Source organism: Eurypyga helias, unplaced genomic scaffold (genome assembly GCF_000690775.1).
Source record: "Eurypyga helias isolate BGI_N326 unplaced genomic scaffold, ASM69077v1 scaffold15132, whole genome shotgun sequence".
Lineage (NCBI taxonomy): Eukaryota > Metazoa > Chordata > Aves > Eurypygiformes > Eurypygidae > Eurypyga > Eurypyga helias.
In genome coordinates, this window is record NW_010234301.1 from 1 (window position 1) to 18,649 (window position 18,649).

Sequence of the window (18,649 nt, forward strand, 5' to 3'; positions counted from 1 at the left end):
TCTCCTCAGGGCTGCTCTCGATCACCCCATCCCATAGTCCATATTGATACCAGGGCTTGCCCTGCCTCATGTGCCGTAGCAAATATCTGTAGGAAATAAAGACTTGCTGATACAAAGCAAAAAAAGCAGAAATTCCAGAAAAGAAAGCAAAAGGTGCTCCTGCCCATGGCAGGGGGGGTGGAGATAGATGATCTTTAAGGTCACCACCGGGGTTGGAACTAGATGATCTTTAAGGTCCCAACAACCCAAACCATTCCATGATTCTATGATTTTTATTTCCCCACTTACCCCAGGAGGCTGGTCCCTGGTGAACATTCCCCAGGTCTGCCAGTTCATATCGCGCCGAAACATGCTGTGCTCAGTTTCACCAAATCCGTACAAATACTGGGATGCCAACCGGGTAGAAATCTGAATGAACATGTCGCTGAATGTGAAGGTTGGCAGCTGAGAATCCCAGCTGAAATGGAGGAAAAGGGAATAAAACATGGGAAACTCAGTGCTGGGTGTAGCTGGCGGCCACCCTTCCACGACCAACTCTTTCTCCCCCAGAAACCTCATTCACAAAAACTGGAATAAAACTGTTATGGTTTTCAAGAAAACTTAAACCACATTAGATTTTTTTAGGATTTAATGTTTTGTGGGTTTTAGAGTTTAATGGGTTCGGTGAGAGGTTTTCCACGTTATGCTGAAACAGTAGGTGTAAATCACCTTTTTTCTAACGTTTTCTGCTTTAGAAATGAAATGTTTGAAACTGAGCCACAACCTGACCATGTTCTTCCAATGGCTGCTGTAGAGGTGGGAGGCTGAAGCATGGAATGAATAATTTACTCTGGTTGGCAAAAAGGAGCTCAGCGTGCAGTTAAATTTTGATTACTTTAAAGAATGACAAAAAAACAATAATTGAAACCAAAAGAGTAATGCTGAAAAAATGTGCAAACAGATGCACACAAACACTCCCTTAGCAGTGCTAAGGGAAATATTAGGAAGTCTAGAAAATTGTTGTGCCTCTCAGATTCTTCAGAAGGGCAGAAAAACCAGTTCTTGGCAGCGTCAGGCCTTGTACTTGTTCAGGTCAGCTCCTCCAGCCTTTCTCGGGGTTAATAGTCACATTCCGAACACAGAGGTCAAGCTGGAGTGGAGTTCAGTATCTGGGAGATGGGGTTATTTTATGGGATGGACAGTAAAACTTGTCTCGTGGTGTTCGGAACGGAGTGGGCAATCGAATGTTTTGGTAGGAAAAGACGAAGAGGGGAAAGAAGAGACCTAAGAAAAGGGGAGGGTCAGAAATAGTGAAATGAAAAATGAAAATAAAAATATTAAATATAAAAATAGAAGAAAATGTTAATTAACAGATTAAAATGAAAAATTAAATGAAAAATATTAAATTAGTGAAATGAAACGAAAAACCAAAATTAAACAAGCGCGGCTTACATCACTGTCCCCGTGTTTCTGCGCCGAACCTGGATGCCAAATGGTTTGTTCTGAACCACTACGTCATAAAGTCGATCCTCCACTGTGCTCTCGGGGGACTTGGGGAGATTCAGGGGTACCGGCACCTCGTATCTTTTATTTGCATAATCATAAATCTACGCAGGGAAAAATAATTCTCTTCAGTGTGCACGGAATACGCGTAAATCAGCAAGCTAAACTTTCAAGAATTCTAGTAAAAATAGTGAAAGCACTTTTTTGTATTCCAATCGACTGATGGAAATCAGTCTACGGCGTGGAAGCCTCGAGCTGGGGACAGGGAATCGTTCAGTTCTTTCTTACCCATAATGACAGGAAATGTGAATTACCCAAAATGTTTCAGTAAATTTCCTGAGATAAGCGCTTTCCTTCACAAATTCTCTCTCAGATTCCTTCACCGTCTTTGGGTCAAGGAAATAAAGAACTTTAAGGTCTTATTTTGGACCAGGAAGGAGTCATTTAATTATTTAAATGTATTGATTTAAGTGTATTTTTATGTATGGTAAATGGATTTCACCTTTTGGGTTTAATTTTTAGCAGCTTTAAGAGCTTTTTCTTCAGGTTTTCTGCATCATGTAAGTTGGTGCCTCTTGACTCAAGACTAAGAGAAATAAAAGCTCTTTAGCTAAAAGGAGAACTTGCCGTAGATGCCAGAGCATTTTCCAACTAACACAAAACTGACTAATCCCAGAAATAACACTATTTTGACCAGTGGAACAACCCAAACTCAGAGAAATTCTGCCTCACCTTAAACTGCAGCATGTGGTTGGTGTGATATTTCACCTCGAGGCGAAGGGTACCAATGGGCAACATTGAGTCCTCGTAGGCTTTGAGGTTCTTCTTGCCGAAGGTGAGATTGGCCGTCACGCCCCACGACGCGTATTTTACGTCCGCCACAGAATAAGCGTTGTCAGGGGCACCGTAGTAGCAGTACGGAACCGCTAAATCAGAGGGATCTTCCTGCAGGTGAAAACATGAAGAGGGAATTACGCGATTGCTGATTTTTTTATTGTTTTTAATTTAACAAGAATTCCCAAACTGTTGGTTTTAGCAGATAACTAATTAATGTAGAATTTTGACCAAAGCTTCACGCCGTTGTTAAACACTAAGGAAGCAGAACTGAACCCCCTGGTCTCTGTAGTATTTTAAACATAATTAATGAGCTCAGGAGCGTTCCATCCTGCCCGTATCCTTATGGGGTGACGATGATTCAATACCCTCTCTCCCCGTGACCTTCAACTCACCCCCATGGAAAAAGACCTGGGAGACTCTATGATCTCTGGCCATTTTGGGTGCCTTCAAGAGGATGTGCCCAAAATCCGTTAGCGATGTCAGATGAGAGCACTCCCTCAGCTTTCACCTTCGCTCACACGGACTACCTTTAGAATTCCCGTTGGGAATTTGTTCTATCGAATATCTCCTGCTGGAAAGGTCAAAGTAACTTCCCATTTCTGGTGCAGTTGCATAGAAACACAGAATAATTTATTCTGGTTCGATGTGCTGATGCTGACTAACGTTATCTTTCCACCTCTGAATACTTGCAGTTTTTCCTGTCTGCTCGAAAAATCAACCCATGCCCGCTCAGCTCATCTTTATTCCTGATTAATATGTTTTCATCTTTCGTCACCAAATCCAAAGCCTCTTCTGAACTTTAGAAATACTTTAAAATCTACCCAGCTCATAACACGGCCAGAATGTGCTTCCACGTGCGGAGCCACTTCCAAATATCTTAAATGGAACTTTGGGGTCCCTTCCCACCCAAACCATTCTGTGATTCTATGAAGTCACGAAGATCCCTCTAATCACATGACAGAATTAGGGACGTTTATCAACCGTTTCGAGTTGTGGCTACCAGGGCTTCACCATGAGAAGCCACGCCCGAGGTTCAAAATGAAGATTTTGGGAATGATGGACTAACGCCCTTGGGAGCAGGACTGGAAAGAGGATTCCCATCAGGGCACGTATGTACAGCCGTGTGATAGGCAGAAATAAAACATCCAGTAAAAAGTTTCAGTAGCAGGAATCATGATTCGGGTGTCTGGCGGGGACTCGGCCACTCAGATTCACGGAGGGACAAAAATTTCCCTGAGGTTCAACGATTCCTTCTCCTCTCTTCCAGAGGAATCGTTTTTATTCAAATTCACATCTTTCTTCATTATTTACTTAAATTATTTATTTTTTCAACGCATGTAAGCTTAAGATAAAGCAAAAAGGCACCCCAAAAATAAAAAAAAAAAAGCAGCCTTGTTGCTCCCAGCTGCAGTGGCCGAGAGTTGTACGTCGACGCTGATCTCAGGTCTATTCTAATTTCATAACCTTAATGCTGTTTGTCCCCCTCTTCCAAAAAATACCAGCTTTTCCCCCTATTTTTCACATACTTCAGGAGGCTAGAAGGTGTTGAAAATTATGCTCATTTCAATCAACCACTTCTTTTTTTAAGTCTTCAGACAGAGGGACGAATGAAACCATTTCTTTGGTCGTATTAAAATACAAAAATAAAGTCACTGTTCTTAGCATGTTTTTCCCCAGTTTTTCACAGGTTTGCACTTACAGCCCAGACACAGCCCAGCTCTTCGCATTTTTCCTTGGATGCGTCTGGACTGGGATGACAATCATATTTTTCGTTGACGCTGGTTCCTAGAGTCCACCTTAATGCGTACGACTGTCCCAGTTTGAGCTGGAGTCCTCGTATGAGCGCGACCTGCAAACAATAAACGTCAGGAAATTCCACCTCCCACCAGTGTTTCTTCAGAGCCTTAAAAACAAGAAACTGCCTGAAACAAAACTTAACACCTGTCCGGAAACACCCTTAATTTTTATGGATTCACACGCCTGAAATGCCTGCGCAGAAGAGCCGAAAATCCCGCGCATCCCACAGGAGCGTGCCGGGGGCAAAGATACGCACGCCTGGCTCTTTCGCCTTCTAAAATCAAAGTGAAATGGTTAAAAAAATGTAAATATTCTTTCCCCTCAACTAAGATCCTAAAGCTGTCCCTCCTCTCACAAGCGGAATCCGCCGGCGTAAACTAATGCACAGGTAGGATTTGTGTCACGTGCTCTCTCTAACATAATTAACGTTATGGCTAACATCATAATTTTACTAAAAAGTACATTTTTTGCCATAATAATGACATTATGTTAATGGTAATAGTGATGGTAATGATGATGATGGTGATGGTGATGATGATGATAATGATGGTGGTGATTATGATAATAATAATAATAATGCTGTTATTATTGTGGTAAATAATGTACTTTTTAGTAAACTACACCGCATATACAGCGGCATTACCATGGTACTGAATACTCTCCTCAGAATATAAAATACAGGCAGCGCAACAGGGATTTTTCATTCCAGTTTTCCCGTTATTGTTTACCTTATCCACAGGATTGTAGGTGATATTATGAGAAGAATTTTGCACAACGTTGTTCTGCAACACAGTAACGGATACAATTTCCTGGAGCAACCCCAATATCTTGATTTCTTCAAACGTCAGGTTGTTTGGATCGGCGTAGTTGTTGTTTGTGACATTCATTTGCAGAACGTTCTGAGGAGTAATGAGATATTTCATGGAGTTGCCGAAATTTCTCCTCATTTACATTAGCAACGATATTTTTTTTCCCTCTTACTTATATATATAACTTTGTTATTTAAATTATATATGTTCCTGTATTATATGAAGAAAACACGTTCGGTTTTCTTGACACAGAAAAGCCATAAAAAATATACTCTATAGAATATAATTCTATTTCATATATAAATAACTCTCCCGCTGTGCCAAGGCTGTCAGACCCACCGATATAAAGCTTCTGTACTACCACAAAAACTATGATCACGCTCTGGGTTCTGAGGTTTTCCCACTGTCAACTTTCACCTACATTCTTTTTTTCCCATATACCAAGGTTTTTGTCAATTTTTCAAACTTCTGAGACTCACAAACAATCTATTCATCTCTCTTCTTATCCCCAGAGCCACTGATGCTTCGGAGGTTTTTCTGCTTGATCAAGTGTTATAAACTCTATGAACATTGTTGTTGTTCTATAAAGTAGCAGGAAATGGGGAATCTTCAGGTATGAAAAATAATTAGGCAAATAAAGGACAAATATCAGATATACACCTTGGTCAAGTGACAAGCCCTTGAAATGGCACCTCTTAGGCTTTGTCAAATACTTCATTTTTTAATATGTTTTGGGAAAATAGGGAGAGAAAACAGGAATATCCACAGAAAGTATTATTGATTAATTATGGAAATTAAAATTAGAACCTTTGAAGAATATATACTCACGTGGGAAACTTTGAAGTCATAGTAAATGTAGGTTTTGTTGTTAATGGTGCCTGAAATGGGGAGAAAGACATTACGTTGCAATACGGAATGAGACAGTATTAGAGAAGGAAAGCTGGAAGCCCAGAAAAAATGCTGATGACGATTGTTGTTATTATTATTCTTGTTACCTTCAAAAGTGACCCCACTGAAAACTGCAACGACCCATGAAATCCTAACCAGTTTTTGAAGAGGGAAAACCGAGCGTTGACAATTAACATTCCGTCGCATCAAATCTTTTGTCAAATTGATCCAGGGTGTCAACATCTCTAATTTTTCCTCAAATCCTGAATATACTGCGGGAGTCTTTCTCAAGTTCTGAATTTCTGTACTGAATCACAGTGTTCTGTGCCCTGGGGTGCCAGTAACGCCCCAAACTGCACGTTTCGGCCCCATTCTTTATGAATATTTCTTTTTCTCCTATTGTTCCAGCCCTTGGGAAACTACTTTTCATTACTTCTGATAACATTTCCTAGATTTCCATTGTAATTCAGTATTATTTTCCTGATTATTTTTCTTAGATGAAGGTGTAGAAGATCCACATAAATCAGTATAAATTAATGGCAGAAAGTGTCAATTTAGCACATACTTTTAATATATTTTGGTAATTTGACTTGGTCTCTAAAGTCAAGGAACTTCTCCCAGATTCTAATCTACATTTCAGAATAGCTTCAATATTTTTATCATTAAAAAAAAAAAAAACCATGAGTTTCCCATTTACAGCAGCTTACAGAAATAATCGGATGTGAATTCAAGACCAGGCCTGCCTGAAGCACAGTAACACTGACAAAAATGTGTCATAAAACAAAGCCCTTTGCTCTTACTGTTACAGCTGGTTGGCAATAAAGCAATTAAGTCTGTCAAATAAAAGTAATAATTAATATCATCCTGTCAAAATAGAGTAACAAAACAGCAATAATGGAGCCGCCATCATAAAAAATCACGCACCTGCAGTACGAGCTCGAGGGCTTTGTCAAGTGTCTTCTCAAAACTAATTTCCAAATAAATGTCTAAACTACTTTCTGCCCTTTTCTAGAAAACGTGTACCGAAGGACAAAGGCTGAAAAAACACCCGAAGGATTTACGCCTCCAAAGTTGCTTAAATCACATGAAAACTGCTGACACCTCCTTAGAACATGCAGGGCTCTCCGTTTTTTAAAAACACCTTCACCTCAAGACTGGAATTCAAAGCTCACAGTGGTTTTGTTGGGAAGGGTCTTCCTTTTCCAGGGAATCACCTCTGCTTTTCTCAGGCAATAAGAAAAAAATCATTTAACCCGAAATTCGATTTTTTTACTTCGTTGAATTAAGTTGTGACCTTAGAATTATACTCAACTTCTTTTCTAACAAAGAACTTTGTTTGATATTTATGTCATCGTGAGGGGTCGCAGGGCTTTGGCCCGATCGTTATATCGGAGAGAGAGGTTTCCAAGCCGCTGTTATCCAGGAATGAGGTGGGAAACAGAACGCGAGTAGCCTGGTCCACTCAAATTCCTGCATACGCCACGGGAACCTGAACAGATTTTGGGTGTCATACCGCCCCAATTGAGTTAACATCCCTGCTGATGGTTTGGATTTCAAATTTCACTGATTCCAAACGGTTCAGGAGCCATACGAGCGTTTCACCCTTGAGCGAAACATGGGTAATGTGACGCTGAGGTACGTTCGGGCGCGTATCAGAACTTGTGTCGATCGGGGCAGCATGGTGTAAGAGCGGGCGCTCTGCCGCACCAAAACTTCACATGCGTAAGACTTGCAAAATCCAAACAAGCCCAGAAAAATCCAAAGAATTAAGAAGAATTGCGGTTTTTCACCTCATGGTGGAAAAGTAGTAAATATGCAAAGTCGTTGCATGTTTAAATATGCTTTTAAATTACATTATTTTAAGATTTTAATTCTTTTTAAATGTTTAAATTTTTTTTAATTAAATTTTCTCCTCCCCCCACGGCATTGGTTAGGTGGTTACAACCCGTGCGTAGTCCCATTTCGGTTGTCACAGTTACTTCCCTCCAACAGCCAATAAAGGCTCACCTGTCGATTCTCCATCATCCCAAAATAACTCCCCAGCCGCTTCGTTATTGTCATCCAGCGCAACGATCAGTCCCATGGGATTCCTGCGGCTGGGGAAGAGACCCAAGGGACAATTTCATAAGTATAATCCCCCCACCTTGTTTGTGTTCCTATTACGAGGACAGCGCTGAGTGTTCAAGAGCATTGGGCATTGTCTTGCATTAGTCCCCGCCCACCTCAGTTTTCCATCTCCAATGATTTTCATCCATCAGAATAAAATCCATGGTGAGATTAGAAAACGCTATGCAAAATCAGGTTAAAAAAACACCGGCGCTGGCTGCTCATGAAACGTGTTCAATGATTGGCTGTGGCAGTGAATGGTGACTGACAGTTAGCCCGAAATTTTCAAGTGTAAATGTTAAATATTACTAAATAATGCTACTGCGAAAGACGCTGTTTCAAATACTACTGCTGCTATTCTGCGCGATAACACTAATAATACTACTAATAATTAAAATAATTATAATTACTGAAAACGGAAATCATTATAACTACGGTCCTAATAATTGCATATATTACAATTATAATGCTACTTTTTTTCTGCAACCCAGGGTCCACTCTTGAAATCCCATTTCGTACCAGTGGAACGCGGAAAGCATTCGCTCTGGAGATTTACCTCATCGCTGTTGTGGTGGCCGCCCGCTGGAAAGGGAAGACGTAGCCTCCTCTCAAGTGAAGCCCCATCTTGTCTGCGGGAAGGTACAGATCCGCCCACTGTTTCCTCAGCCAGATTTTCGCACCCTAATTAACGGGGAGGAGCGGGGAGGAGGCGGTTAACGTGGCTCGCCGCTGCCTTAGACCGAGTTTTGTCTTACTTCTTCCTTTTCCCTTAGTTCTTCCTTTTCAGTCAAAGGTTTCGGCTATTCGAGTGTCCGTACTGCTGCCGACGGCCGCGACACTCAGCCCGGAATGGCCTAACACTACGAGTCAGCAACTCCCATCGCTTCGTTATCTCGCCTTTTTTAATCAGATTACTTATTTAAGAATCGACCCAGAGCGAGCAAGTCCCGCTAGGATGTCTGAAGCCAACCGTGTCCCTTTTCTCCAATAAAACCACCACAGTAGGAAATTTTATCCCAGAAATGAGGATGGCGAGAGCTAATGGCAACCCCCTCCGCGCGTCGTCAGTACTATTACGTTTGCTCACGTGTATATACACGTGCCCTTGGCTTAAGGTTTCCTTCAGCCGGCTGCTCCTAAATCCCAACCCCCCGCCTCGATGTGACCTTCTCACGTGGCCATTTGGACACCTCCATCCACCCCATCATCCTGCTGACTTACCGAGTCGTAATCGTACCAGACGGCGTCGGGGATGTACGCTTGGATCACGGACACCCCCTGGATGGGGAACACAGAAATTACCCTCCAATTCCCGCCGGCGTTAATCCAGCATGGTGTATGGACCTAGGGTGGCTGCCGGGTGCTCACCCAGCTGCTCTATTCACACCCCCTCCTCAACTGAGAAAAATGAGCCAAAATTCATCATAAAGTTCCAAAAACTTTCATGAATCAAAAAGAATTCATCATAAAGTTGACAACAAGAAAACTATCAATGTTTCTCCTCATTTTTGTTTTGTTTTGTTTTCCTTCATGCTTTTCTATGACAAGGCCCAAAAAGGAAGGTAATGATGCAGTATAATTCCAGCAAAGCTGTAACACAGAAACCGACCGTTTGCAACCCAAAATTCCAGCGCCGCAAACACGCCGACTCTGAGGGTATTCGCAAGCATCGTTAGATCTCCTTCTTTTACTTTTTTCTACATTGGCTTGTTTTGGCCACCTTTAACAAATGCTTTGTTCTCTTAAACAGTGCATGAGGTAGAGCGATTCGGGAATGTTGTCCATGAGATTTGGCAGCGGGAAAAACAACAATCCATAGTTTTTGTCTTGACGGATCACGGGTAAAGTGAAAACAGGGGAAAACTAAGAAGCTGACTGAAAGAATGTAGAGATGATGCAAAGAGGAGGGGAAGCCGAATTTTTCAATGGAAGAATCAGATTCCCTAAAGGACAGGAAAACATGAACAATAGCACATGATAAAAATAATGGTGCAAAAGGCAAGATTTTTCCATTTAGACGGTGATACGAGGATGTGGTGGGCTCTCTCATTGAGCAGCAGATGAGGAACAGCAGACAAACAAAAAGCTTAGGTTTATGAGGAGTCCAAAGAAAACATCTAATTAATATGCCAAACATGTAAATTGAAAGAGAAAATGGAATTTAAGGAGGAAATTTAATTTGGGGGGAGAAATCAATTTAAGGAGAAAATTAGTTGAGAAAACGGTATTTAACGTGCGTGAAGGAAGGGTATAATCAAGGTCTGCAGTAACCCACAGGAGCTGTACCAAAGCTCATAAACCAGGGCCTCTTGGGGAATATTCCTCCCAGTTCTCCCCAAGGCAATTCTGCCTAAAACAGGACAGGAGCAAATTTATTAGGTTCCTCGGGGAAATGGAAGACCCTGTTTTCTTTTCTTCTCTCCAGTTCCAAAAATGGAGACGGAGCATGATTTCAGGGGAAAACACAGATGCCCTGATTAGCGTAACTCTGACTTTTCAGCTAAATAACAATCTCTCCCAAAACTGAATAAGTAGAAAATCCAAAGGCAGTCTCAAATTGAGGGAATGAGGGGAATCCTTTTTTTCCTGCAATCTCCTGTAGAAAAGGTGTTGCTGCTGACAAGGTGCCCCCGGGAATTCATCGAGACAGTGAGACCTACCGGGTCAAGCACTGGGGTGATGAGGAGCCCAGGGCCCCACAGGAACTGCTTATCCACACTCCACGTCGCTTCATCAGAATAAAACCTAAACAAACAGGAAATCAACAGCATTAACTGCAGTTACTAATTAACAGCATATTCATTAGTATTATCATGAGCAACCCTAAAGCTTCAAGACCCCAGTTGTCTCGAATCACCCTTGGAAATGTCATACGGTGATGCCCCAAGCCGATTTTTGGCAGAGGCAATCTGAGGTTAAGGAATAAATTGCACAGGTTATTAATTTTGCATGTATTAATTATGCATAGGCACAAGTGTGTCTGGGGGGCACCTGGCCTTAATATGGTTCTGTTCAAGAGTTTCAAGGAAATAAAGGTGAGAAAGTCAAAATTTTGAATTATAGATCCTGACAGAGAATAATTTCATCAGCTGCCAATGGGATTTTGTAACCCATTAGTGGTGGGCAGCATCCTTCACCAACGTCGGGTGGGTTTAGCCAATCCCCAGAGGAGTTTCAGCTGATTATTTTGTTCTTGTGTTGTGAGGGTCAACTTACTCGTGGAGAAGCGGCCGCGCGACCGTGTCTCCTTGGGTGTGAGCTTTGTAAAAGAGCGTGTAGAGGTAGGGCAGCAGCGTATAGCGGATGGTCAGGTAGTGCTTGGAGGATTTCACCAACACTGAGTCGGCTCCAAAGGCGGCGGGATCCTGGGGCTGAAAACAATTAATGCATCACCATTATTATTGTTGCACAGAGCCCTCAGGATGCGACGGATGGCTGCAGCTGAAAATCGGGTGGGTAGGTCAGAGAGCAGCAAGCGCTCAATCCCCATTGAGGACACCGCCAATGGGGACCAGATTTGGTATCAGATGGTGATTTCAGCAAAAGAAACGATGCCAAACGCGTGCTCCAGGGTCTACAATTAACCCCTGCAAAGCTACACTACCCGGAGCAAGGATTTCCCAAAACATAAGGTTGTACCAGTTTCGAACCAGTCGACTATTCCATCATCAGTGACAGAAATAATCACAGATTAACTAAATTATTAGAATAGAAATGCAAAGCTGTACCGCCAAAAGACTTTTCGTAGCAGAATGTACCACTGACCACGCATTTTTCGGTATTGTGATTCCTGGAAAAAGGGTAAAAAGCTCCCACTTGCATCCACCGTCTGCAAAGCTCTTCGGTGACGTCTTCGAAGAAACCGCAAATATCTGCTCCCACCTTAAAATTCAAACAGAGTGCATCGCTCGTAGGGCGCACTGCGCCGCAGATCTCCAACAAAAACCTTCAACGCTGAGGCGCAGAGAATTTTTTGTCAGTTCACCCCTACTTGTGAAGGAGGATAACGGGGTCATTTCCACAGAAAGTCTTCCAAAACTCTCATCCCTACCCAGATTTTCCCTTTGTATTTCCCTCTGGTCCAGCCACAGAATTTCTGATGTCTCTAAGGTGGCTTTTTTGTGGCAGAAGTAGCCAAGGAAATGAGGATTTTTCGGTAACCTCACAGTCCTGCGATCAATGTTACAGCCTCATCCACTGATGAATGACAAAAGTAGAGGCACCAGGGGACTGGAAAGGTATAAAATTAAGGATTTGAGAGCCATACACCTACAGACTCAATAAGCAACAGAGGGAAATGGCCTAAAGGTAAGATTAATTATTCTCAGGAAAAATACATTTAAACGGGACTCCTACCGGGACTAATTTCTAGGGGGATTAAAATTTATTCTAGGGGATTAATTTATTGTATTATATGGTTAATTTATCGTATTTAATTTATATTCATTTCTACAATTTATCCCTATAGTCATTTATAATATTTTTCTATATCTTTATATCTAATCATGATAATATACGTATTGATCTAATTTTTTTCATTTAATTCCAATAGGTCTGTAGATACCGGGACGTGCAGATATCACGGACACACATTTGTTTTGCACAAGTACCATAAATAATTGATTTCATACATAAGGGATTCCAAAGAGACCAAATTCCAGCATTCCAGGTATCGCCCACTTTATGTGATCCCACGTGGCTGCATTATCTCCCAGCCAGTGTCCGGCATACTTTCCCGATCCCGCAAAAGTAGACCTTGAGAGAAGGAAGCTTCGTTTTCCAGGGAACAAAGTTTCAATGGCTCTGAAATTAAAAAATGTTGGAATTAGGGGGAAAACAAAAAAAAGAACAAGCCACCGTAAAGATGAGCTGATTTGTAATAAGGAAACATTCCACCCATTTCAATTTGTTCATTTACAGCGATATACAAGCCGAGGACACCGACTGCCTTAAGTTTAACTGTTTGTCTATTAACCCAATTAATAACATACAGATTCACCTTAACGAACCTTTCTGTCCGTTTTTGCCCACCAACCTTTGCCACATTTGAATTCCAAACAATAACACTCAGGTTTTCTTTCATCTTCCGCTGCTCAGAGCAGCCTCACTGAAACCCAACACTAGGAATTTTGAATTTTGATTCAGAATTCAAATTTTAAAAAAAATAATGTGGTTCAGCTCATTGCAAGAAGAGCTGCCATTCACAATAATCCCCGGATCAGGTTTCCTGGGGAATTAAATCCCAAACAGAGGATTTCAGTCCTAACTACAGGCTCTACTCTGCCCCTTTTTCACAAAGATATGAAGAAAGATTCCTCACTTTTGGGTTGAGAGGATCATGGAGTACCCAAAAAGGCTGTGGACGTCATATTGTCGCCCCCACTTCTGCACTGCGTCCATACAGAGCGTCTTGGAAAACAGGAGTCTGTCAACGATATCTGCAGGGAAAACGTTCGGAAATGCACGTAAATCATTTAATGAAAGTAGGTTTGGAAAGATTAAATTTAATCAGCTCCACCAAGGGGAAAAAAGCAGTATTTCTATTCTTTTCCTCATGCACATTCATGAAGTTTTGGCCCGTTGCTGGGTTTGGTGTAGGCATTAACCCCAGTACCCCCCAGCTCGCCTGTGTCGTACAGCGTTGTGAGGGGTTTCCAGGTTTCTTCATCTTTGCTTTAACACAGAACATGCCTTCAAAAATTCCCACATCTCACATCAGTCCAGAGAAACGGCAAAATAGTTCCCCGGCTGCTGCCAAAACGCGCAAACGCAGATTTTCTAAGGGGGCGGGATTCAGCAACATAGTGCTACTTCCGTTTTTCCATTTACTCAGCTTAAATCCAGCTTCGAGGTAGATTTCACGCGCAGGGAGGGACTCACCTGAATACTACACCCCGAATTTCTGAATTTGACCTGACTGCGCACCGGCAGTGATGGAATTTCTGACTTGATAAGCGTTTAAATTCCACCTCAGCACTGCCTACACCTCTAAAACTACCGGCGTTCCAACAAGATGAGCCCCGCTCTCATCCCCAATTACGGCAACAGCAACACCCAGTGATGGTTTGGAAAGCAGTGAAATCAGATGATTCACAAAAATACCATATTTGGGGTTTTTTTTTTGCCCCCCGGCTAAAGACAACGGACTTACGGGGTGTGAAGGGAGGATAGTTTAAGTCGTTCTGCTCGCAGCCGTTAGTTGAGCCTGGAACAAAGTTGGCTACTTCATTCATATCCTGAAAAACCACAAATTTGAATTTCAAATGGTGGCCGTAACATTCCTTGGGCTTTCAGCCAAATACACTGTTACAAACCCGCTTGCAGCAACTGTCTTGAGAGCACCAGGAACACAGAAGGAATCATATTCCCAAGCCGCTGAACTCCCCGTCCAGCATCCAGGATGTTGAGTTAGAAAATAATCAAAGGAAATGAAAAAAAAACCCTTTCTGAAAGTCAAAAATGTGATTTAAGCAGCAGTGGTGGTGCTTTTCCCAAACTGGGGAAAATAAGTGCCATAATTCCTCCCAAATCCTGCGTTATAAAAAACAAAGGTTATTTTGTTCTGGCCTGGGAAAGATGAATTTACCAAGTTAAAACATAAAATCCTACGGAGTGTTTGTCTTTGCTCCAGAGGGAAAATCACTTCTCCCAAAAGGTCCCATTTATTAAAAATAAAAGTCAGTGTCGTGGTTACGATCCTGGTCACAGCGAGTTCTGGGGTAAATTAAATCACATTTCTCCAAGGCAACAGGTACGTGCGTCTTTCGGTAGGTGCGTTTCACGTAATTTCTAACAAAATCTCTCCAACGCCAGAAAAAACGAGGTTTTCCACAGAAAATGGAATGCTACAGAAAACGTCCAAACCCCACCTGGCTTTCGGGTTATTCTCGATAAATCGCCCCTCGACTCAGTGCAGATCGACTGAGGTGCCATCGGCCTATTTCTTGCAAAAGGTGAGAATTTCAGATTTTACTCACGATCCAGATCCCGTCATAGGGCACTTGGTTATAGAATATTTTGCATTCCTCCACCCACCAGCTGGTGCAGTCCTCACTGGTGAAGTCTGGGAAAACGGTTCTTCCTGGCCACACCTCCAATTAAAACAGGGAGATAACGAGGTTACACCGTTGATGACCTCGCAGGAAGGGTCGGATTTCCCTCAGATTTATGGGAATCGCTCTCTCGGAGCAAGAGTTGGGTATAAAACCTCAGGATTATTCGTTCTGCAAGACCACGTTGATAGAACAAGCGGGAGAAGGTTTTTGAGCTACAAATTGCAACAGTGAATTATCATTATTAATGAATTATACTTATTAATTTATATAGATTATCCTCAATACTTTATATTGACTGTATTAGTATTACATTTATGCTCTGGAAAGTTTATCAGTATTAACCTACCTTCTTATTTTACATTAATTATCTTCATTACTCTATATTCAATATATTGCTATTAAATTTAAGCCCAGGAAGGTTTGTCAGTATTAATTAACCTTCTTATTTTATATTAATTATCCTCATTACTCTACATTCAATATATTGCTATTAAATTTAAGCCCAGGAAGGTTTGTCAGTATTAATTAACCTTCTTATTTTATATTAATTATCCTCATTACTCTACATTCAATATATTGCTATTAAATTTACTCTCTGGAAGGAGGCAGAAAGTGGTTCTTTCTGAGTTCTAAACTCCAAAGGCGCTTTTAAAGCCAAAACTCCTCCCAAGTCCTGCGAGTTTCACCAGCAGCAGCCGCGTCTGTAAACCCATTTCAAAGCGATTTTCAGAGCAGCAAAGGGGGAACCACCCTCTGAAAACTGTTGGAAATAAACAGGCACTGGCTGCCCGTGTCTCCAACCCTCCAAAATCTCCCACTTTTCCTTCTGAAAAATCAAAATGTAAAAAAAAATATTCAAAAAAAACCCAGGAATTATGCAATGTTGAGAATTATGGAAAAATGGAAGATTATCCCTGTCCAAACCACCTGGGGTTTGGGCTCCAGCGTGCTAAGGGTGGTGTTACCTCGCCAACTAACGGTGTTACTCCGTCCGACTCGTTGACCCAAACTTTCTTGCTTTGTCCCCTCTCGTAGGCTGGGTAGGGAGAACCGTCAGCGAGAGCCTCCGTGCCGATGGCAGCGTCCTAAGAAAGCAGGAAGGTGGAAAACCGCGCAGGGCACAACGGTTCTCCGCGCTGGTTGCGCGGAGCCCAGCAACTGCAGACGGTGGAGTCGCATGGGGCATCATCCTCATCACCAATATTATCGTTATAGCAGGAATAATGATGAGAATAATATATTCTACACAGTATGACATGTGACATGCGATATATGGTGCATCGTATGTGATACATGATGTATCGTGTGTCGTGTATCATATGGTTTTATACATGTGTTTGTTTAGTAGGTATTATTTATTTATTTTTATCTCTACAGGACGGTTCTCCGCGCTGGTCGTGTAGAGCCCAGCAGCTGCACACGGTGGCGTCCCATGTAACGACGTCATCATCATCATCAAGATTATCATTATAGCAGGAATAAGAATGATGATAATTAATGATATATAGTATATAATGTGCCATGTATGGCATGTAATATATAACATGGTTTATACATACCTCGATCTAATAAATATCATATTTAATTATTTATTAGTATCTATACAAAACAGTTCTTTCCCCCAATCATGTAGAGCCCAGCAGCTATATGTATATGATATATATGATCCATTATATATAGCCTATGATGTGTAATTCATAGTATATAATGTATAATCTATTGTCTGATGTGCAATCTATAGTATATGATGTCTAATCTATAGTCTATGATGTATAATCTATAGTCTATTACATGTAATCTATAGTCTATTATGCATAATCCATAGTCTATGATGTCTAATCTATAGTATATGATGTGTAATCTATAGAATATGTTGTATAATCTATAGTCTGTTCTGTATAATCTATACTCTATTATGTGTAATCTATAGAATATAATGTCTAATCTATAGTCTGTGGTGTCTAATCTATAGTCTGTTATGTCTAATCTATAGTATTTTATGCGTAATCTATAGTATTTTATGTGTAATCTATAGTCTGTGATGTCTAATCTATAGTCTATGATGTCTAATCTATATTCTATGATGTGTAATCTATAGAATATGATATATAATCTATAGTCTATGATGTCTAATCTATAGTCTATGATGTCTAATCTATAGTATTTTATGTGTAATCTATAGTATATGATGTGTAATCTATAGTCTGTGATGTATAATCTACAGTCTATGATGTTCAATTGTAATATTTAACATATCACATACATATTATATGAAGTATTGTCCTATCTCTTATTTATGTATATGCACAGAACAGTCCTCTCCACCCACATAGCGCCCAGCAGCTACACAGGATGACGTCCCATGTACCAATATAGGAGAAAAAGGATTAATTAATCATTAATTACGTAGAAGATACAAAATGTAACGTGTAAGATGCTGCATGATGCATGACACAGGATATATGAGGTGTAACAGGTGAAATGTGCTTTTTCTCTAGATATTTATTTAGATACGTAAACTGGCGCTCGCCGCCGCTCGTGTAGAGCCCAGCAGCTCCCCAGGCAGAAGGCCCGTGAAGCAGCGCACATACTGAAAATCGATATTTATAACATCTCCATGCCCGATCGCACCGTTTAGGATGGAAAAACGAGGAGCTGCCGGCTTACCAGTATGAGGATGTACTTTTGCCCAAAGCTGTGCATGTAACTTTGGAAACCGGGGAGGTCTCGGAAGTTCACTTTGTCGTAAGTAAAATCTTTCCTGGCTTCCATGTAGTCGATATCCGTGTACTGAACATCCTGGAAGAGAAAGGGACGTCACGTGCCAGGTCTGACCTCGTGGGTTCAGAGGTGAAGCCAGAGGAATGGGCATAGCGTGGAAATAAATACACTGAGCTGGAAAATTGAAAACTTATACTTGAAATTTGAAAACTTGTTTGGGGAAAAAAGAGAGCGACTGAAGTTACGGTCATTCGGCATTTTATGTGGAAACTTCAGCCAACGAAAATGGCTCCAGGGGAAAAGGATACTGCAGCTTTCCAGTATCTGAAGGGGGCTACAAGGGTGCTGGGAGAGGACTGTTTACAAGAGCCTGTAGTGACAGGACAAGGGGTAATGGGTATAAATTGAAATCAGGGAGGTTTAGATTAGATATCAGGAAGAAGTTCTTCGCAGAGAGGGTGGTGAGGCACTGGGACAGGTTGCCCAGAGATGTTGTGGATGCCCCATCCCTGGATGTCTTCAAGGCCAGGCTGGATGAGGCTTGGAGCAACCTGGTCTAGTGGAAGATGTCCCTGCCCATGGCAGGGGGGTTGGAACTAGATGATCTTTAAGGTCCCTTCCAACCCAAACCATTCTATGATTCTATGATTCTATGAAACCCAACGGCATTCTGACTCACGTAAGGGAGGTCGATCGCCCTGTTTCGCCCCACAACAGCCTTCACCTCGTCGAGAGACCCGTAGTCGTAGCGGCTGAGCTGAAAGCCCAGAGACCAATAGGAGGGCAACGCCGGCAGCCCGATGAGCTGGAATTAAACCCAAACCCAGTGAGCCGTCCGCTGCCTTCTCCCTCGGGGAACGGTTCCCTAAATCCTCTGATTCTCTCTCAAATCAGAGACTCAACTCGAGAACGATCAAGTGCATTTTATGGAATTGCGGAGCGGAGCGGAGCGGA

At 41.8% G+C, this 18,649-nt stretch overlaps 1 protein-coding gene across 1 annotated transcript in view; it reads right to left on the reverse strand.

Annotated features, from left to right (window-relative positions):
* Positions 1-288: 288 nt before the first annotated feature.
* Positions 289-18,649, reverse strand: part of LOC104517393 (maltase-glucoamylase, intestinal-like) — a gene marked incomplete at both ends in the record, with an annotated part of 23,140 nt that continues 4,779 nt past the window's right edge. The window contains 19 exons of the mRNA XM_010162035.1: positions 289-457; positions 1,432-1,586; positions 2,215-2,427; positions 4,022-4,168; positions 4,845-5,015; positions 5,754-5,803; positions 7,821-7,909; positions 8,476-8,600; positions 9,141-9,197; positions 10,580-10,664; positions 11,136-11,290; positions 11,685-11,801; positions 12,551-12,722; positions 13,240-13,357; positions 14,071-14,155; positions 14,897-15,010; positions 15,940-16,059; positions 17,642-17,773; positions 18,375-18,500. Coding sequence (XP_010160337.1) covers positions 289-457; positions 1,432-1,586; positions 2,215-2,427; positions 4,022-4,168; positions 4,845-5,015; positions 5,754-5,803; positions 7,821-7,909; positions 8,476-8,600; positions 9,141-9,197; positions 10,580-10,664; positions 11,136-11,290; positions 11,685-11,801; positions 12,551-12,722; positions 13,240-13,357; positions 14,071-14,155; positions 14,897-15,010; positions 15,940-16,059; positions 17,642-17,773; positions 18,375-18,500 — 2,400 coding nt within the window. The remainder of the gene's footprint in view (positions 458-1,431; positions 1,587-2,214; positions 2,428-4,021; positions 4,169-4,844; positions 5,016-5,753; positions 5,804-7,820; positions 7,910-8,475; positions 8,601-9,140; positions 9,198-10,579; positions 10,665-11,135; positions 11,291-11,684; positions 11,802-12,550; positions 12,723-13,239; positions 13,358-14,070; positions 14,156-14,896; positions 15,011-15,939; positions 16,060-17,641; positions 17,774-18,374; positions 18,501-18,649) is intronic.